This window comes from Calypte anna, chromosome 9 (genome assembly GCF_003957555.1).
Source record: "Calypte anna isolate BGI_N300 chromosome 9, bCalAnn1_v1.p, whole genome shotgun sequence".
In the NCBI taxonomy this organism is placed as follows: domain Eukaryota; kingdom Metazoa; phylum Chordata; class Aves; order Apodiformes; family Trochilidae; genus Calypte; species Calypte anna.
In genome coordinates this window covers 19988043-20010216 of record NC_044255.1, presented here as the reverse complement: position 1 = coordinate 20010216, position 22174 = coordinate 19988043, and the positions used below count along the sequence as shown (strand labels likewise).

At 35.8% G+C, this 22174-nt stretch overlaps 1 protein-coding gene across 7 annotated transcripts in view; it reads left to right on the top strand.

Moving 5' to 3' along the window:
* The window catches only part of NLGN1 (neuroligin 1), a 266450-nt gene that overhangs the window by 92144 nt on the left and 152132 nt on the right, over positions 1 to 22174 (top strand). For 4 of the 7 annotated variants that reach the window (XM_030456073.1, XM_030456072.1, XM_030456071.1 and 1 more), the window contains 2 exons: positions 104 to 163; positions 9346 to 9498. In XM_030456073.1, the coding sequence (XP_030311933.1) occupies positions 104 to 163; positions 9346 to 9498 (213 nt within the window). The remainder of the gene's footprint in view (positions 1 to 103; positions 164 to 9345; positions 9499 to 22174) is intronic. The other 3 variants (XM_030456077.1, XM_030456076.1, XM_030456074.1) reach the window with 1 other exon arrangement.

The following is a 22174-nucleotide window of genomic DNA, read 5'->3' as shown; positions in this document are numbered from 1 at the left end:
TCTTGAAACATCCATGGGAATTTAATATTCACTGTTTTTTTCCTCAGTCTTGTATATTCTTGAATTGTCTTTTTTCCTCCATTTTCTCCGTTCTTAATCCTAGGTCCCCTTACAAAGAAACAGACAGATGATTTAGGTGATAATGACGGTGCTGAAGATGAAGGTATTTTTTTGCCGCCAAACTGATTTGCATGACAAGGATCCCTGAAAATCTTTTTTCTCCCCTCTTTTTTTGACTTCTTGTCTTCTTTTGAAGAGTTACTTTTTGTTTTTTTTTTTTTTTAATTCCCATTTTTGATGTGTTTTGTCTTCTTGCTTGTTGTTATACATATTTTTTTTTATTTTTTTTTTTAAAGAATGTTGTTAAGTTCTACGTTTTGATACAAAACCGTAACAATATTTAAAGAGGAGGTTTCTTGTTTTCTTGAAATGGACTTTTGATATGTTGCATCCCACCTTTTGACTGAATTTTGTCCATACTATTTAAACTAACACTCTTTTAAAGTTTCTCTGTACACCTTTTTGCATGTTTTCTAACCCTATGTATTTCACCAAGTACGAAGATGTTTCTTTTTTTCACTGACTGATCTCAGTTTGATAAACATAGAAAATGTTGTGTTTATAAACGGAAAAATACCAAAAATTCTTAGCAAGTGTCTCTTGAGCAACTGAATTTCCCTAAATACAAAACCTTCTGCATTTACATTGCCAAGAACATATATATATATATATATAAATACGTGTAAGAGTGCCCCACCTCCCTGTAGGAAGAAGGTAGCCCTAGAACTAAAGGCAACATTTGCAGTTCGTGAGGCTCCACATGGTGAATTCAGTGGAGCTTCACTGATGTCATCTCAAGGAATTGGATCCCTTCTGTTTTCTGTAAGCACATACAGATGCCTGTCTGCTTCTGCTGACCCTTAGACAACCCTATTACCAAGTAAAATCAAAACTTTGAAATGTCAAGCATATTATTCTGTTTATGAATTATGTCTGTTAATCACATAAGATATGCAGATTTGATATTTTTTCAGGGCTATGAAAATGGTAACAAGGGGCTCTTTCTCCTGAGCAGTCTCATCCCTTCAAGTCGATGTGCTTCAAAATTCTGCATCTTAAATGCATACTTTGTATATCTTATGCTCAATGACTAAACCAAAATACAACATAAGCCTTGTAGAGTTGCTACGTGCTTCTCTGTTAGTATTTGGGTTGGTTTTTTTTTCCAGATACTAAGATGAAGCTTAACTTGTAAAGTGCAGGGCTCTTAATTGAGAAATTTTTCATCTCACAGAACATTGATGGTTAACATCATCAAACAGATGTACAGTCTTATCAGAAAAGAAGGCAAATACAAGCATTTAACTCTTCAACCAGTAACCAGAGACATTATAAATAAACCCACAAATTTCTACATGTCTGATCTACTATTTTCTACTGAATTTGTAAGTTAAGCATATGAGTGATACCCCACCAGTTGGCCCAAGATTTGCATGAAGAACCTAATTGAAAATCTCCTTTGAAAGCTCTCATATTATTCCCAGCTAAGTGTCATAATTCAGATCCTCTTAGTTCTTTGAGGCCAAGTAATTTTTTACATTAGTTCATGACAAAATGAGTTCATGACAAAATATTACAAGGGAAATTCTAGTGTATTCTCCAAGACCTGTGGTATTGAATTAGCCCTTGTAAAAGTTACTCTGTCTTGTTTTAACAGTATGTTTGAAGAAGGGTTTGAAACCTGGGTTATTCATCCAATGGACCTTAATGGTTCTCTTAAATTGCTTTGTAATTGCTGAGACAGGTGCTAATGGCTTACCACTTTTTTAGATCATCTCTGCTTAGACACACTTAAAAGTGACTTCTTAGTTTGCTAAAATTCATCAGAGGGGCTGCTATCAGAGAGCAGCTTAGCACATGGAGTCAGTCTTTGGAGAACAAGTGTCCATGTCAGAGAAAACCCATCTCCCACATTAAGAATTGGACACGAGAGGGAAAAAGAACTGTAAGAATGCAGCAGTCAAACTAGGGGGGAAGAAACACATTTACTACATTAGTAAATCTTGGTAATTTATAGGGCTGGGATTAATTTCCTCTGTCATGCAAGTGACAGTTTTATTCTCCTTTCCATGCAATAGAAGAATGCAGGCAGTAATTAGACTTTCACTGCTTCTGAGAGTCGTGGAGAGACAGGGCAAAATTAAATTGTTATGATCAGTGGATACAGAAGGCTGCAGGGATGGCTGCTGGCCTGGGAGAAACCCAGGCTGCTGAGGCCCTGCATTTCACTGTCCCCCAGGGGAGGAGGGTTAAGGGATGACCTGACCTGCCTTCTGTCATTCTGCTCTTCTGACCTGGAGTTCAAGCACTTGTTGCATGTGCAGAACTGGAGAGTTCACAAAATTCAAGTCATATGTATTGGGGTATGACTAGCAGGAAGAGAGAGCAGGAAAGGAAAAAGCTGCCATAGCTGTTTAGATTTCTGCTAACCTGCCCATCAAACCCCTCACATTTTGCAGTATAGTAGTTTTTATTCCATATTAAAAAAAAAAATAAATCTACAAATGAGTAGCTGGGGACGAAATAAAACAAATACCAAATGGAATGAATGATGAAATTGGAATATTAGGGAGACTGGGCTACCAGTGGTGAAAAACACCTTTGTCATATAACCATAGAATCCATAAACACCATCCAGTGACTTCTAAATGCCCAGGATGGTCTCTCTATTGAGATATTCAGATCTCCCATGTCTGTTTCTTCACCTTTTCTAAAAAAAGAGCTTTAATAGCAGAATCTTGCATCAAATGCCTGGACAGTATTCTGTATCATGTCACTCAAACATCATAGTTTGATTAGAAAATTTAATTTTAAAAGAGTGCTCAATAATCCTGCTCCCATCTGCTGCCACATGTCACTACCACAGCATTGCCATCCAGACCTTGTCAGCAAAAGCACTGGAATCAGTAATCAAACTTGGATCTCTGGTATGTGCTGCAACCAGTAGACCAGGCTTAATTAGATCATTTTTCATTTTTGTTTCCAAAAGACCCAAAGGCAGTGGTGCACATTACCAGCTAATGACCTGCAAATTTGCTGTTTAAAAAATGGAGGTGTTTTCAAATTCCATGAATGCGAAATGTGGGAAAAAAAATTCTATAACTGTGTATTTTCCCCAGTCTGGGTGCATTTTTGTTTCTGTATAACCCTTTCATGTCTACACTTGAAATTGCTTACCTGTTTTTTCAGTAAGTATTGAACTACCTGAGCAGGCACCAAAAACAAAAGTGGCAAAAGCAACTGCATCTGGTGAGCATTGGTTTTTTTTTCTTCTTATAGCAGTGGTGGATTTGTGTAGTTTTTGACATGCAGGTAAGCAATATCTGGTGTATATGCAGGATTTAACTTCAAGTTCCTTAGCAGTTACTAAACTGTACCTTCCCCAGTCTAGAAACAAGGCTTGGTTTAAAAAAGTAAAATAATTTGAATTAATAGATCAGTCTTAATTTTGGTCATAGTTCAACTTGATTTAATTTGACTATAGCAGAAAACAGTGACTCTTTATGCAGCCTTAATTCTTACATGAGAAAATGCTTAACATGAAACATAGCAACACAAATCATTAATCTACCTGTATACTCAGGGATCAGAACTGAACTTCTAGGCACTTAGTTCTGTATCAAGTATCCATGCAGGATTGCTCACAAGTGAATGCTTCTCATCCACCATTCTGTCATACACACCTTACCTAGCACATCAATCTCTCAATCTTAGATCCTTATTTAGTCCCCAATGCTGCTTGAGCATCTCTCAGTTTTCAATGTATTCTGTTTCAGCCCATCTCCCTGTGATAGAGGAATGCTATTATTCCATTTTTAGAAAAGAGGAATCCAGACACTAAGTTTGAGGAATGCAGGCACCATGTCCTCAGTAAAGCAGGGAACTGAGAGGACATGCTGCAGCAGCACTGTAATTGCTAGATGTTTCTACCCTTTCTGTTTCCATTCCAATCTCTCATGAGGAAAAGGAGACAGATTAGGAACAGATGTTGCTGTTTGTTCACAGGCTGTAACTGTGATGATTCTGATCATTTAGGCTGATGCTCTGTCTTGTACGGGCTATTGGACTTCATCGACTGAAGGAAATTCTTGGTCCAAAATATTTAATAATCAGACCAAACAAAAATACACTCAAATTTTACCTGCTAATGATGTAGCAGACATCTGAAAATCCCACCTTATGCTTATCAGGCTGTAGCATCACTGGCACAAAAGCTCCTGTTTCAGAATTAAGGATCTTCTCTAAAAACCCCAATCACTTCATTAGTATTAAAATAGATTGGGTTGCTAAGTTTAGGATTTCATCTTTCTTCAACTGTCATGGCAAGAAATAGGCAGAGAAACAAGTTTTCAGTCTGGCACTAGTGCATTTTTGGACTTCAGAGATCAGTAAACAGCAGAACACATTTGTCTACCTCACAAAGCAACAACATGCTCCAGCCTTAATTACTGCCTTTAATGAGTTCCGGCCAAGCTGGAGTACCACAGATCTAACCACCTCAGGTGAACTTGCTGACTGATAGACACAGGCATATTCATGATTCCTGTTCCTCCTGTCACCCATTCATGAGAGTTCTGATTCCAACTCCCAAGTACAGATTCCAACGTCGTTTGCCTATTAATTTTTTTCCAATTATATTTCCCCTTCGCACTGAGCATCTCAGTTGAGATTATCTTTAATTTGTGCACGGATGTTATTAATGCCTCAAAATGTGAGTAGTAAAACTTTTGACAGACCTTTAATACAAGCACCTCTTTGGGGCTCCATTATACTTTTAGCATTGCCAAGCATTGCTTGTACAGTCTGTCAGTTTTTGCATTTCTAACCATCATTTTTTAATAACTTAAAATTGCTACCTACCTGGCTATTCAAGTGCCACTCTAATGAGAATCTGCTCCAGTTGCTTGTCTATAAAAGCACAGGCCTTTTTTCCTGTTAGAATATACATTAATATAGTCTTCCATTAGGATCTCAAATCACTTTGATATGAAGTACCTAAGAGTTTGAGAGAGCACTAAATGATCCATTGGTTTAACAGATAAAATACAACCCTATCCACCCCCACCAAAAAAAAAAAAAAAAAGACAGACTTCTATTTTATCTAAAACTTGATGGGTGCAGGCTGTATTTTAAAATATTAAAAATCCCTAGAACTTCACTGCCATTCCAAAAGGAAGTTTAATAAGTACTTTAATAGTCTCAAGATAGTTTTATATCACATGTTAAAAACGTGGCATTAAATGGGTATTTACATATCAGCTTATTATAATAGCAGTGTATCTGTGGGGCTTCTGATAGATTTGAACTGGAAGGCCAAATACTTTCAAAAGGCTTTTAAATGATTAAGAGTTGCTTTGATTGATAACGTGCTCTATTTAAATATTTCAGTACAAAATCTTACAGTAGAGCTACACATACACACACACATATAAATATTATTTATAAGGAACACATAGGATTTACAGTAGCCAATCTAAAAGTTTTCCAGTGTTCCAGTGCTGTTTTGTGTTTGAAAAATAAAATTTACTTAATTTTCTACATCAAAATATCATTTTTTTAAAGCATTTGGAAAAACACTGCTTGTGACATCTGTGCTAAACTAATTATATTTTTGAGTTGTCTCCAGGTAGGCTTTCTTCCTCTCCCATTTTGGTTTTTCCCTGCAAATTATACTTGTTAAGTCACATGGCCAATTCACATGAGCTTCAAATGACTGCAGCTATAATTATGTTTTGTTATATATGACAATTGTGCCTGGTATTCACAGTCAGACCTGGTTCCCTGTTGTGTGATGGAACAAACATAGAATAAAAGACAGCTCTCTTCCTAAGTTGCCCATAATGTAATTAAGACCAGACATAACCAGTAGATTTGACAAACTTTTGAAAGGTGCAGAAGAGAGGACACTGTGGAAACCCTACAGTTCATGTACATGCCATATAAATCAGGTAATTCCCTGCTACACACTAAAAATTACTTAGATGTTTAAAGCCAAATAAATCCCAATACTCAAAACATCCCCTGTGTGAATAAAACCAAAGCAGAGTTGAATTTGAGAAGGATTTTCAACAGCACTATCCCTGTGTGTCTTTGAAAATGCTTGTGTGTCTTCTTTTTATTTAAAGTAATAAAATGTAAGGAAAAGTACAGTACACAACTAAATTAAATCAGTATGTAAATCTACATTTCTTGGCAACATTGCCACATTTCCACCCCAGTTCTTCAAGTTCAGAATGAGTTGCTTCCACAAATAACTTAAGCATTCATTAATAACTTAATTTGTGTGAGAAAGTGTAACTAGAGTTTACAGAGAGTGCTCCAGCACATGCACAAGAAAGACTGTAACCAGCTTGTTGGAGAAAATTAAAAACTTACCCTGTCACTTAGGGTCTGTTTTTGAGAAGTATCTGAGTCCCAAAATCTGTTATTTTCTTCGTTGTGTTAGACACTTAACTCCAAAAAGCACTTTTAAAAAGTGGATCTTTCTGCCACTTTTATAACAATATACAGCTTCACTCACAGAATATTATTTTAATACTTCTTCCTTTGAGGGAATATTTAATGTCTTTTAGGTAGGAAAAAATTCCTGATTATGGTCTGATTTTTTTTGCTCTGGTCCTTTGATCTTATTATTTAAAGAACTTTCAGTGGTTAATAACATCTGTAGCTAAATAGCATTCACCCAGCTGAATATTTGCACCTTTCAAAGATTCCTAGCTATAGACTGCAATTGATATGAAACCACTGACTGTCAGACCAAATCTCTGTCATCTCTCTTCTTCATACAAAAAGCTCCATAGCTTCTGTATAATCCATAGCCCAAAGTCCCAGTAGCCTCAGCTGAATACTGCAGAACCTCACAGATGTCTCCAGTACTAGATTATTGCCTGAAAAAACCACACAGAAGCACAATTTTTCTTTTGTAGAAGGGATTTTGCTTAAGACTGATGACTTTGGCAAAGCAGCATGAGGAAAATTCATAGGGCATGTCATCTGCTCTGACATAGCCATAGGCAGAGCTGAAAATTAGTCTTTCTTTATCTGTCTGTAATCTTTGCAAGAATATTAGTAGTAGGAAATAACAACAGTATGGTATGGGCAGAATTTACTCACACAAAGAGCTTCTTTATACATCAGACTTTATTAATGAATATGTGCTTCCTTTCTCAGATAAAGGGCACTCATTCTTTTCTAAACATCCCAATATTCTTTTCCAGATAAACAGGCCAGTGCTACCAATGTTTCATTACTGTTCACAGTTGGTACTCTGTAATTCTATGTAATTTTAATTAAAGAAGAATTCTGAGACAGTCTCCCCCTGTGCTACCACCAAGCATACAATTAACTGTGTACAATTTCTGCTGGGAACAGTCACACAGTGATTCCAGATTAATAATTTATTATTGCTTCCATGTTTGTATCAAAAAACCAAACCAAACCAAAAAAAAAACAAACAATAAATAAAGAAGAGTAAAGTACGAACAAACCATCTACTAAAAACAGTGTAAGAATCTGAAAATACATTTTCCTACGTTTACTTTTTAAACCTGAGGAGTTCCTAATTCTATCCTAAGGACAATGAAGAGGAATAATCTCCTTATCTTTACACTCTGGAAACTGCATGTTGGGAAGCCCTTGCTATGTGCTTGAGTGAGGAAAGCAATACAGGCAATTTCATGAACAACATTTTGTCATCCTTTTGGTCTTGAGTAACTGATTGTTGTAGTACTTCCAATATTGAAGATCCAATTTCTGATCTTGACTGTCCTGGCATTTTGTTCAAATTAGAGTCGATATCAAAATAATAATAGCAAATGGTTTTTTACAAACAGAGACATCTGTGCTAATCTTTTCCAGCAAATTCAAAAAGCAAGACTTTTAGCATAACTGCCCTCATTTAGTTATCTTTACAGTGCTTCAGAAACAATTCAATTCTACAGAGAGCTTACTTGAAAGTGTCTTAACCTAAGATCCCTCTAAATCAAAGCAGGAAACAATACATCTGAGATTTCTTCAAAAGCTGAAGCGAGTAATCAGGGAAGTCACTTGAATTCTGACATAATGAGAGAAAAATGTCTTCAACCCAAAACTGAGTAGAGTGCCTCACTGTGAAGTGTTCATATGCTCTTTTGCTATTGTCTTCTTGATTTTTACAGGCTATTAGAATGGGGTACTATGTTTTGGGCAGTAGAAGAGATTCAAGCACATGTAAATGAGATAAAAATACAATTTAATCAAAATATAAACATTTAAATTTGCACCCTAGCTGATTTCTTTCCAGTCCAAAAGAAGGAATCTTTTAAAATAGCATATTATCTTGCCACTACTTGTTTCTTAAAATTCACATTTACGAAGAACTTTCCTCCTGTTCAGGTATTCAAAATCTTGCTCTGGGTAGATGCATCAGTTTGCAATTAGGACTCTTTGGTAGGAGGGAAGGATAACCAAATGAATGTCTTCACTCCAAAGAAACTCAATTCAACGTGTCAATATCTAATCTTGTTGTCTGAGAGAATGGCAGAGCTTCTAAGATTTAAAAATGTTCACTCAATGTCAATTTTGAGAACCTTAAAATCTGTGTGAATGTGGGGTTGGGGATTTACAACCCCTGTTTCCAGGGAGCTATTTTTTCAAACATAACATCCAGTGCTTTTCAGAGTTCCCAAAGGTAAGAAGTTCCCACTTCACATCAGGCTACCCAGGTTACAAATAGTCATTTGAAATCTTAGGTGTTAAACAACTTGCAAATATTTTTTTAAAACTTAGACTTCAGACCTATCTTCAGATAGCTGCTTGTACACCCTCTTAATACATTATCGACCTTACTGTGCTGGGAGCAATCAGCAATTTATGTATGAGTAGAAATCCTCTTTATTTGAGTATGGTGAATCACCTTTAGCTGAAGGAACACAGAAAGGTGCACAGAGCTTTCAGAGGAGTTTGGACTTTGCCTAGATGAACTTGTACTGATGTTAATACAAATTTTATGATAAATTCATCAGGAACAGAATCAAACCACTGTCCCACTGCTTTTGAGCAAACATGTTACCATTTTCAATTCCTTCTCTGAGGCCAACAAGTGTTTAAAAAATATAAACTTTAGTTAGAAGCAAGCCTCAAAGAAACACTTATGCCCACCTGCCCTTTTCCTTATGTATAAAACGTTGCTTGAGAAACACTTCAAGAAAAATAACCTCACTAAAACTAATTAAAATATTGCATGTGTTTATTATTTATTTTTTTACTACTTTCTTGAGATAAAATGTTTCTTAATATTTTTTCCAGACATTCGGGACAGTGGGGGACCTAAGCCTGTGATGGTGTATATTCATGGAGGGTCCTACATGGAAGGCACTGGAAATTTATATGATGGCAGTGTTCTAGCAAGTTATGGGAATGTGATAGTCATCACAGTCAACTATCGCCTGGGGGTGCTTGGTAAGAAGCTTTCAGCTTTCCCTTAATCCCTGCTATCTGCAATGCAATTCTTGTTATATGTGAGAATGGTGGTTTTGTTGTTGTTGTTGTTGTTGCTCTTGGTTTCTGGGTTTAAAAAAAAAAGAAAAAAGAAACTAAAGGAATAAAACTTTGTTGTTGTTTCTTTCCCAAACAAAAGGTTTGTATTCTGGGGATGAGATATAGCATTGTGAGTACTAGCTGGAAGAACCTACTGTCATGCTTTAAGTGCTCCTGTTGCTGTGCTGTTCAGACAGAAGAGTTCTATTTTTCTCAGTGAATACCAGTGGTGCTTTACTTTATAGAGAGCTAAATTAAATGAAAATGCTATAGACAATAAGGAAGAATTCTTCTGTTGGAAGAATGAGACTAAATTTTGATTACCGTGATTTTTTCATACCTTGAAAAAGATAAGGAGGTTATGAAAACACTATTAGATAAGAGTTATACTTTTAATCTCTTTGCTTTGCTCTTCATGGCAGCTTTGAGAAGTGTTATGGCTATGATTCAAATATATCCAGTATTTTTTAGCTAGGTCAGGTTAGAGAGTGAATAGAGTTACTTTTGAATGTTTCCAATGCAATGAATAGGATATGAGTGGGATATGCTGATGCTGCTGGCAGACTTGTGGGGTATTCCTCTTGTAGCTTGAATTTCTAAAAAAGTACCCTTTGATTTTTTGTCAGCATGGACACATTAATGATACAAAATCATCAGCTCTTGATACAGTATAACCAGTTTTGTTTGGGTTTTCATCTGCATATTCAACCAAAATGTTGCTTACTAAGACTTCTGAAGGCAGGAGTTCAATTCTGGGATGATAAGAAAACTTCAGAAAATGTGCATAGGTGTAAGGGAATTCCCTGTAACATCAGCAGGGCTGTGACAAACCAGGTGTCATTCACAGCAGTGAGTTGGCTCTGAAGACAAATTAACTTTATTTTCAGTTTGTGGGCATCAGCAATGTCTGCTACTCTGTTTTTCTTTTGTGTGGTCATTTTATTTCATCGTTGCTCTGTTTCTTTGTGGTTTGCATTTAGTTATCATGATCCCCAAATTCATGGGTTCTGGTTTGCTTATTTAGGTAACTTTGTTCCAATAGTTTCATTTTTAATACCTGAATACACTTTAATTTGGGGGGCAAATAATGGATTTTGACTTTAGATTTTTGAAACTTAGTCATCTACAGTTTAGTTTTACAAGAGACTGAATAATTTCCAGAAAACTCATAACTTTTTTTGCTGGATTTATCTCCTTATTATCCAGTTGTAGTTTTCATTTGTGTTATACTTCTTTAATCAAGGAAATTCTGATATTTTGCATGTTCTTTTCCCTTTTTCTGTCTTCAGTTTCTACAGTGACTTCCAGTCCTGGAGCACATATTAGTGTATCAGTTTTTAGTCTGCAATGTGTGTTTTATTTTTACACCAGTGCTCTTGTCTTTGACGTTTCAAACAACATTTATCTATATTATATGCCAGTAGGGTATTCTCTCCAGTAATACAGTATCTGTTATATGACAGCACTGACCATTTTTGTGAATTATTTAGTCCAATTCCTAAATCACTTGCAGTTGCAGTGTTTGAAAGGGCTGGTTGCTTGAAAGATGAAAATTAATTCACCTCCATTGATGGTAATGGCTTTTCTACTTATAATTTAACACTGATCCCTGAGGTAACCAATGCTAACATCTTCCTGAGCTTAGGAGAATTTCATTTGTGTTCAGGATTTTGTGGTTCTTTGGACTCTGTGGTCTTTACAGAGCCTCTAGGGGTGGAAAGCGTATTTTCTTCTAAGTGGGACCTGTTGCAGTAAAACCTCTAAAACTCACAGTAGAACACAGTAATTGGTATGAATACTTGAAATGACTTTCAAACTAAAATACCTCTGTACCAGGCTTGTAGTTTTGTCTTAGTAAAATAAATGCATCTGTTAACTATATGTAGAAGTCATTCATATATTTTAATATGGTATAATCCCTGTAAATAATGGTGATGTATCACTAAATAGGTAGTGGAGGAACACACTAGTAATCAAAAAAGAAAATTTGCAGTTTTAGTTTTTCTGCCTTTGTTTCCTGGTGCTAAGACAGCCTCAGAGCAGAACTTCTGTATAATTGTAGTAGAGCTCAGCTTTTACTTTTGATGTTTTGAAACTCTTGTTCATCGCTGTACAGCAGCACATTACCCTTTGCAGTCACATTAAATAAGATAGGGTTTTACAAATACGTGGCTGACAAATCCTCATTTGCCCTTATCTGATCACATCCCATAAGGAGAGAGGTTCAGTTTCACTCTCCACTCTCTGTGGGACACCAAGATCTCATTTCACTGCTGTGCATCCTTCCTGGTCCAACGAAACATTTTAATGCAGATCACAAACTGAACTATAGGATGGAAGGAGGATACACAGGGATCTCTAGGTTAAGAACTGCTTTCAATTTCCTCTTTTTTCTTCTTTAAGAGACAGTTGTTCTCCCTACTGAAACAGTGAATTGTCTGGGTTGAAAGGTGGTAATAAAGAAAAAGGAAGAACTGAGTTTACTTTATATGTTTCATTTGGCATTCTGTATAATGACTGCATTGGGAAGGCAAACATTCTATACCTGTAAGACCATAATTTGTTCCAAAGAGGAATCATACCCATAAGTGAGATTGTCTTGGCTATGCTTGCTTTAATTATAAGCAAATTTCCCTTTTGAGGAGGGTACAGGAACCATTGCTGTCATTTAGTCTTGATTTATATTGTCACCCTGTAGCTGGAGGATGTTGCCTGGGACTGCTGAGTAGAAAACACCTGTCCAGGTATTCTTCCAACACTGATTTCATTTCTTTTCTTTTTTTTTTTCCATATTGTACTTTTAATGCTGGAAGTGACATGACTGATGCACAATGTTTGAAAGGCCTGATGTCCTTACTCTTACTGGTATGTTACTTCCCAAGTAACTGTACTGAAATCAGTGAGGCTCCTCAGTACAGCACTTCCCCTTGTGACAGAGCCTAATTGCCCATAATTTGAAATGATGCAATGAGGAAAAATGGTACTGGGAAATTACTAGTCATGTGCTCATTTTCTTCTGAGAAAAAGCTATTCTTTAGCTTTTTCTTTAGCTTCTAGGCTTTAGCTTAGAAGAGATCTGTTGTGTTTTCATGCCCAAACTTCAATTTTTGATTAGTGTGTTGTGTTAGCTGGTTATCTTGGGCTGTAACATTCACATCAAACTAAACTTCAGAAAGTGAAAGAAAACAGAACAAAGCAAAAATATTGTCACAAAAGCTCTTCCCTACTTTTGTAGCTGACTGTCAGAGTTTAATTGATGATATAGTGATGGACAATGAGTATTATTCTGCTTTAACATGTTTTGCTGCTCTGTGTCAGAACACATTAGCAAAATAAATTATGTTTGAATGGACGTATTGCTTCTGTGCATACCCATATCAGCCAGCAACATTTTCCTGGCTAAAGTGGGATGTGGAACACAAGGATACAGCCCTGCAGTAAGTGTTGTACCAAGCCTAACATTTTTGCCATAATCCATCTTTCTTGTCAGCAAGACATTGCACATTCCCAAGAGGCAAAAAGTAGTGCACAGCCTTCCCTGTACTAGTAACTTTATGGACATGAGTTTGTTCCCATTGCTACAGTAATTCCAGAAAGTAGCCTAGCAAATCTTTTCAAGGGATGAAGGATTATGTAGTTGACCATTTGCAGGACTGAACCCAGGGATGAGAATAGATCTGAAGTAGTTTTCATTATAACTTGGAACTACCTGCTCACTTCAGGAGTCTAATTCCATTATGATTGACTAGAAGGTTTGGTTTGATATTTTTCTCTTTCTAAATAGAATAACATAGTATTTTGTTTTCCCCCAGTGCTTTAAAATTAGGTTACTTTTGGTGTTGATCTCATGTGTCAAACTGATCAATCCTTATTTTGGTAATTTACTTTGTAGTGTTCCCATCACATAGTTCAGGATTCTTTTCCATTTTTTTGCTGCTTTGCTCTTCTCTTTATTTTGACAGTATGGTAATGCTGCTTAGAAAATTCAATAGACAATATCTTTCAAATGTGTTTCAAAATCATCTGAGAAATTTAGATATAACCCTATCAAAACCTGCTTCATGTCAGATTAAAAAAAAAGCTTTCATCAACTTCATAAGGATATTGTGATGAATTAATGTCCTGTGTCAGTTAGGCATTTTTGCATATAAATGTATCATGTTCCTGTTCTGCAACCTGGAGAGTTGTCTTTCCTCCTGAAAATAAACCTCTTCACTTCAGTAAAATAAGCATCACCCACTCACACCATACTGACTGTTCAGTGAAAGCAACAGTGGAATAAGAAGTTTTATGTTAGTGAGATATCAAACCAGATAAAAAATGTATCAAGATTCTTTTTCCTGTGTTGCTTAGACTGTGGACTTTTTTTTTATAGGCCACAATTTAATATCCAGTAAAACTGGGAAAACGTTTGATCATTAGTGTCAGTGACAAGCACATCTATTATCTTTTTATGAAACCTTAAAGGTACTGTCAGGAGATGGCATTTTATTCCAGCTTTGCTGCACCACCAAAGGGTCTCTGCTGAGCCTTTTTTCTATTATCCATTTCCTAGCATGTTTGAGTAAAAATGATAGATGAGCAGAAGATTATGTATTATTGCCTAATTAAAATTACATTACATTGAAAGTAAAGATGGGAAATTAATAGCAAAGCACATCAAAGTGTGCAGTCAAAAATCATTCATTTAAGTTTTCTGAATTGGAAGAACATGCAGAGAATATTAATTCATAAATATTTTCAGGGACCCTTGGCAGCTTCATAACCAATCTCCTTTAGACAGGAATATCAAGTTGCTTATAAATACAATTCTAACATTCTGGGGTTGCACAGTAGGGAAAGTTTCCCGAAGGCCTTATCTGATCCCACCTTAGCCTTGGGCATCACTGTTTCTTGGTATGAAGCACTCCAAATGAATTTGATGCTAGATAAAGAGAAGAAGTTAGGACAGAAAATGTATTGCAGTTATCTATTCCCTCTGGTGGTGTACTTCACAAGGTCTGATTTACACATACTTAGAATTTTAATAATGTTTTAAGACAATTCTTATTTAATATAGAAGGCAACATCAGCTCAGCCCAGTTTGCAGGAGGCCCAACCACGACTCATCTAGCTGTACAGTGTCCTAATTTCATAGGTTCGTTAATAAAATTAACATTCAGATCTCAAACCTCCTGTAATTAATGACATTTTAGTGGCTTTTTTTGTGAGCTAGTACCAGCCAAAGGGAGTCATGGATGCAGTGAAGCAGAGAAAGGAAGATTGCCATGCTTGTATCTGTACCATCAAAATGACAAAATGGACTTGCAGTAAACAATAGGCTACCGACTAGATATGTTTAAAGGGTCAACTGCAGTGCACAGCAGGCAAGATATTTATGAAATGGGAACCCTGAATATACAGTGCACTTTTAAAATGAACCATTTCTTTTCTATTTGTGTTTTTTCTAGCACAGCAAATTGACATTATCCATCTGCTTGAATAGAGGGATACACGTTTGCTTCTCTATTTTTTAAGGCACGAAGTTATCATTTTGTTTGCCATTGAATAGGTTTTTATCTTGGTACAGGTACATTTTAAATAACAGGTTTATTCTCACGTTCATCACTGGACTTCTCTTTTGGTAAACAGAAAAATAACAAACAACAAATTTTAAAACTATTCATTTTGGCATAAGAGCAGTTTGAGTCATTTCTGTCAGGAGAAATTACTTTTTGGTAAGATAAATTCCCTTGATCAATATTTAATCATATAATAAATGTATTCCAGTTTTTCTAAAAAGCAGATTTATCTCTGACAGGATAATAAACTTGAACTTGGTAATATTTGCAAAACAAGAAAGAAAAACTGTTCACAGTAGACATCTTACCCTGTCGGAAAAAATATCAAGATCTTTGACTCTATTATTTCATGTGAAGTTACAGAATTTAGGCTTAGTTACAGAATTTATGCTTTTGCCAGAATGTCAAACTTCCCAGAAAAAGATCTGGCTGACTGCAAGCCAAGAGGTGAGGAAAAATCAGGGGTTTTATGCAATCTGTACCTGGCTTCAGAGCATTCCAACACTGGAATAATCCTCTGAGTTTCCAGCTTCCTGATTTTCAACCATGGCAGGAAGACATCAAGAAATACATTTCAGCTCAGTGTCTATGTTAGATCTGTGCCCAGACTTGGTGGGCCAGGAACATTTCACTCCAGAGTTCTGTAACTCATGCCCAGAATTAAGGCAAATGAAGATTCTTCTGACACTTGTATCAGAAGTAGCAGGACAAGTAGATAGAACACATCTAAAATCCTAATTCATTGCATTTAATTATTTGCATTAAAATAGTCCCAGGTTCTCTGAAGCTTAAATCAAGCACTTCTGTTGGGATGTGGAAGGAATATATATCTTGACAGGGATTTCCATTGCAAATTTTGCTCTCATTTTTCACACATTTCAAAGGCATAAACTTGTTTAAGTTTATTTTTATGTGTTTGCAAATTAGTTTACATACATAGGTAGCAGCTCAGATACTGCTCTGATACTGCTTTGATATAATGCCTCATGATGGCTTTGAATCAATTGAACAAGATCTGTATTTTAAGGTTGTAACAGCTCTTTTTAATGGTTCAAAAGAGTAATGTGAACAGTAGTTCTAGAGGACAAAAACTCTCTTGGCAGCAATACTAGCAAGAGAGGCTCCTAAATTTTTTCTTCCATTTAATGAGTGATCCATGTGTAAATGCCTGCCTTAGCCAACAAAGAAAATTCTACAGTAAAATGTAGTAATTTGAATTAATTTCCAATGGAGAATATGGAGACTGCATTGTTTGATATATTTATTTCTTACATCCCACAATGTACTGGCAAATAAATATTATTTTGGTGCAAACTGAATTTGAATACATTATTACATAAAAAACTGTGAAATGAAGGCCTATGAAAGGCCAGAGGAAATAATGTGTATTATTTAACACCCCTTATTAAGCAAAGTATAAAAATCTACCTCAAGCAAACATAAATTATAGATACCAATGTATCTGTAGAAGTGTTTTGAGTATCTCTTGTATTGTATATATTGCAAGCTGAATGTACTTTTGAAAAAAGAAAGTTCAATTATATCTCTTAATTATTCGAAATATCTTCTCTATGTTTCAGAGGGTTTATTTTTCTCAAAATGAGAAGCAAGAAAAAGAAGTTACTGAGGTTTTTCATTGTTTTGCAGTGGTTTTGCTCTCATTTTGTGTCAAGATTTTTAATGAAATAGAATCAAAGGGGTGAGCAGAGTCTCTCTGAGGGGCTCACTACACATTCAGTAATTCAACTGGTTTTAAAAATTATTTTGGTTGTGTTTTTCTGTCAGCTCTTGGATGTTTGGTTTCATGAAACTGGAATTCATGAGGTTCATTATAAGTTGTTCATCTTCTCAACACTTTGCACCAGGACTGCATTTGAGGGATCTTATGTGTCCCAAGGAATGCTGAAAAAAAGTCTATTTTTTCCTATGTTAATTGACCATGAAGTGTTCACTAAAGAAATATAAAACATGAAAAGAAGAGGCATAGAGTCATTTAGATCCAAATAATTGCAAAAAGAAAAGGCAAACATACCCTTAACCTTTTTTCTTTAGGTTCTAATATCCCCTAAATTTGGTAAGCATTTACTTTTATCAACTCACTGACTCCACCAGAAATCATATCAGTAAATTAATTTCTTTCATGCAAATTTTGTTCCTGACTTCCTTAGGTAGAATTTATTGAATGTTTGCTGGTTTGCTTCTATGACTGAAACTTTCCTTTTGATTTCAGTGAATTCTCTAGCCCAACAGAAGATGGCTTTGCATTTCATCTGTAAGCACCAAGATGCAAGTGTGTACTTTACAGAGCCATTAATGCATGCCCCATGTGTGTTGTGAGGCGTGAGGCCAAAGGCCATGAACCACATTAATGACCCTGTAAAATACACTCCTGAGCCTCCTAATGCTGTTATAATTACTCACTTTATTATTACATGCCTCTTGAAAAAAAAAATCTCTAAATATTTTCTTTTCACTTTTATACAGTCCTTAATTAGCCAGGCGAATTTATGGCAGAGTGAAAGGGAAACGCTCACAATAAAAGGAGTATTAAGTTTCTTTTCACTGTTTCTTTCTAATAATTTAAATTATTCTTTTTTAACATTTTATGGGCTTTGTATATTCTCTGTGTTCAAAGCTTACCAACGATTTCACTCATGAGTTTCTTCTGTCACTGTAATTAATACCTGTTTGTTTGCACATTGCTCAGATTCTGTTTTATCATTAGGTTATTGAATTTATTCTGAAAAGATAACTTAAAATGGAAGTGTACTCTCTATTTCATTTATTTTCTTACCAATATGAAAGAATTTGATTGCTAATATAGATATTTTTTAATGTGGGTTTTCTTCAGATAAAGGTGTGTGCTTAAAATGTTGTTGATTAATAACAAGATATTACAGACATTTTCCAGTAACCACAGCATTCAGCTTCTGCTGCTTTGCCTGAATTCCATTTCTACAATTGTCTCTAAGCTAGATGTTATGGAAGTGATTATCACAACTCAAATCTAAGGTTGCATTCTGAAATAGTTTTAAAATTATGCATATATTTCCTTTTCTTTACCCATCATAAGCACATAATGTTGTTTTGTCATCCTTTGAAAGTTCAGTGTATATATTTTGGCTGCTTTATTTTTATAAATATTTCAGAGGGAGTGTTTTGATCTTTGGTTCAAATTCAGTCATGGTTGTAGATGGCTTTGTTGATGAGGTTCTTTTAAGAGTACTGTGTGCAAATGAATTTATAAACAAGAGTCTATTTAGTAGGTGTTGTGGAAATAGTATTGAAAAAGTATTGCCTAGAATAAATGTTCATTTTTAACCTGTTTTTCTTCAGACATACCAATTATGAAATTGTGTTACTGGCTATAGGGTATTAAAGATGTAGAGGGTCAGAAAGAGTCTGGATAATCAGAGGCACATGGTAAAAAGCCCTCCTCCTGCAGACAGTGTTGTCTTGCAGATGCTTCTAATTCCAGGTTACCACAGAGCAGCCCCTCTTGCAAAATGCTTGCAAGCAGCTGTCATTAGGAGTAATCAGCTTTGCCAGAACATTATCTGGTTTTATTAAGAGCAGCAGAAAATAGGAAATATGTGTTTTGTGCCAAAGAATCAGTGATGACGACAGGTTGCATCTGTAGGAGAACCACTTGGTGCCATACTTTTGAAAGGGGTGGGGTTGTTTTTCTGCTCCCTAGAGCACTAAAGAGAGCTAGGTCCGTGTATTTGTTTTTCTCTGTTATTCCTGTGCTTGGAAAGCACCTCTGTGGCTCACCACTGTTGAAATGTTCAGTGTTCCAGAATGACTCTGGAGAAATTTTTGATAGTGCATTAGGATTATGTGGGTATTTTTCTGCTGTTGTGTGACTCTCTTACAACAATCTAAGAAAATAATTCTGATAAGTGAGTCCTAATAGGGCTGTTTCCCTTTAAGGATTGAATGCTGGCATTTGGATGATGTAAACAGATAAACCAAGTTCCTTTGTCTGACTATAGAGGGGAGATCTGGCATGAGACTGTACTTTTCATTTACAAAAGTGCTTACTCAGTCTTTCAGTGCTAAAACTTTTGAGCCTTTTAAAAGCTTTTTCCATCATATTCTCTGTGGTTCCTCGGTGTGTCCTCCCTGGAGATCTGTCAGAGTTAGGTTAAGATAATCAATCTCACTCTGAAAGGAACAAAATTACTTTGGATGATCAGTGTGTGCTGATAGTTACTTGTAAAAGTCATCCTCCAAAGTTGCAGAACCCATCAGACACCTATTCAGAGCATGGTTCTTCTCACTGCCAAGTGAACAATATGCAGGAAGCCAAAAGAAATGAAAACCAGCATGTGAAAGGGTTTGGTTTTCACTTGCTTCAATTTAAATTTATATAGAATGAGGAAGATGACCAGACTCTTCTTCATGGTATCTAGCAAAAGGACAAGTGGCAGTGGGCACCAGTTCCACGGGAAATTCCAGTAATATAAACCTTATTTAGTCTGAGGTTGCTCATATGCTGGAATGGGTTGCCCAGAGAGGTTGTGGAGTCTCCAGTTTCAGGAGATCTTCAAATCCCACCTGGACACTGTGCTGAGCAACCCACTGTAGCTGAGCCTGGTTAAAGATTCTGTCATCTCAAGGCATAGCAGTGGGATATCAAGTATCATGAGGGGGTGGATAAATTGTTCTCTAGATGCCTACCTATCTTTTAATTCCTGATTATCCTTGTAAACCTTGTCTCTGCATAGACTGGACTCTAATGAAAATGAGTTAGCCCGTTAGAGTTGTCTTAGGCAAAAAAATATCCTTTTCTGCAGAGCAATAACCACACTGCTACCCTTTTCTGACATGAGCAGATGTATCATCTGGTTTCACACTGTGTTTCCCAGGCACAGGAAGAATTATTTATCCGACTATCCCAGTGGAGTAAACTACCTCTGTTTGGACAGTCTGGCAGCAAGAGATAATAATGTGTCTCCTGAAGACTTTTCAGTAGCTTATGTAAAAAGCAGAGGTGCAGAACATTTTTCATGATTAAGACAAACCTTTCAAGCTCTTTTGGTAAACTTGAACTTATTCTTGTATTACCCAGAAATTAAATTTTGGGGGTGAAGGATCACATGGTTGCAGTTTAGGTGAAGTCTTACACTGTGCCTTTTCCAGTTGGAATTGGAGTTTTCTTGAAACGAGCTCCTGATTTTAATGAGTCCTAAAGACTGCTTGTGAGTTGTAAGTTAATAGAAGAGTACTTCTTCTCTTCCTTGTTGGTTTTTCCTTTTAGGAAATGATCCAGTATAAGCTGAATTTATAGCCATTAAATGCTGGCTTGTTTTAGTTGGATGCCAGTTCTTTAGATTCAGCCTAACAACCACTGACCTACATCCTGTAGGTCAACCACATCCTGGTTTTTCCCTTTGCTTTCATCATGCCTGGATGTTTCCTCTCTGCTGTCACTCATCTCACTGTTCCTTTTCCACACAATTTGGCAATTCCTGAGCACATATTTTTTCACAACTCTTGACACATATTAAAAAAATCACATGCTGATGAAGACCTATTTCTTAACTAAAAACTGCATGCACTGTGGGTGAATACCTCACTTCGGGTACATTAGTGAAATTCTAAAACCTTACTTTTTGGAAGCTGATCATACACTAAAAGCAGAAAAAGGGAAAAAAAATTAAATTGCCAATTACAGCTAATAGCTTTCTGCAACTGACATGTATAAAGCAGATTGAAGGTACTTTTAATAGCAGCTTCTCAGTAAATGCAAGTAGTGAAATGCTTTGGAATGAAGAAGTTGCAAGAAGCAGGTTAAATGTCCCATGCTTAGCAACTTGCAGAGTCTAGAAGTCTGTTTTAAAGACATCTTACAACTGATAAATGGTTTTGTTTTCCCTTGAGAGTGTTTACACAAATCTGATATTATTTGCTGCTTTTCCTTAAAAAAATCCTGTAAAATAAAATTAAATAAAAAAAACAATCCTGTAAAATAATGTTAGTTTTAATTGAATACAAAGAAGAGAAACCTTCACTATGATCATTGCACTATATAAATGGATTTGTATCAAATAGTGAACAGTGTTGTTTATTTTGAAAATACTAATAATATATGAAATTACTTAAATCCAGGAATTGACTTGGAATTAACTTGTAGGCTATGTGATAACTTAAAAAAAATTTCAATGCTTTGTTTGATTCAGTTTGTGAAAAGTACATTTTCTATTATATCCAACTGTTCCCCTCCATGATACTTTCCATTTTGTCCTCCTTCATCCCTTTGGGAAGCTGCCGACTTCTTTTTAAGTTCCTTAGTTTCCCTTGGATTTTCCAAACACAATTCATGTGCTCTCAGATTTCAAGCTGTGCCATTTGAACTTGTTCCTTGCTGAGGGCAAGACTCCTCCAGCACTCTTCTGTGTCCAGCACATCATCACATTCTGGCTGATGTGGGTAACCTTGACATCCTTCTGTAATGACAACCAAATAAAAGTGTTTAAACATTTCTTTATGTTAGATTTTCCTCTTGCTTACAGTGGCACAACTCCACAGGGATGGCAGTGACATTGCCACAGTTTCAGATCAGTCTGAGGCAAGCAAATAATTGGAGACAGGAGGAAGACTTAATAAATATAAAAAGTGCAGTAGAAAATCTATACACTTGAAAAAAAAACCGAGTTCAACCATTCTTTTCCTACATCCAGTCTTTACTGATAAAATAGTTTTTGTCATTTTATGACCACTAATTATTTCTGTTGTTCCTGATTAACTATAAATATGAGTAATTCTGCTGATGGCAATTAGATTGATGTATAAAATTAACATATAATAGATCTTTATAGAATCTGAGTCTTGGAGAATAGAGGAAAGAATATTTTTTTCAGTTAAAACTACACCAGTACTGACCTTTTAATATACAAGATAGCTGCTGTTCATGTATTATGAATAGATACATCACAAATGCATAGATTGCTTTAAAAGTGTGGCCATATCTTTTAATTGTGGCCTTGATTCTAGCAAATTTAAGGCAAATAAAAACCCATAAATTTTATTAA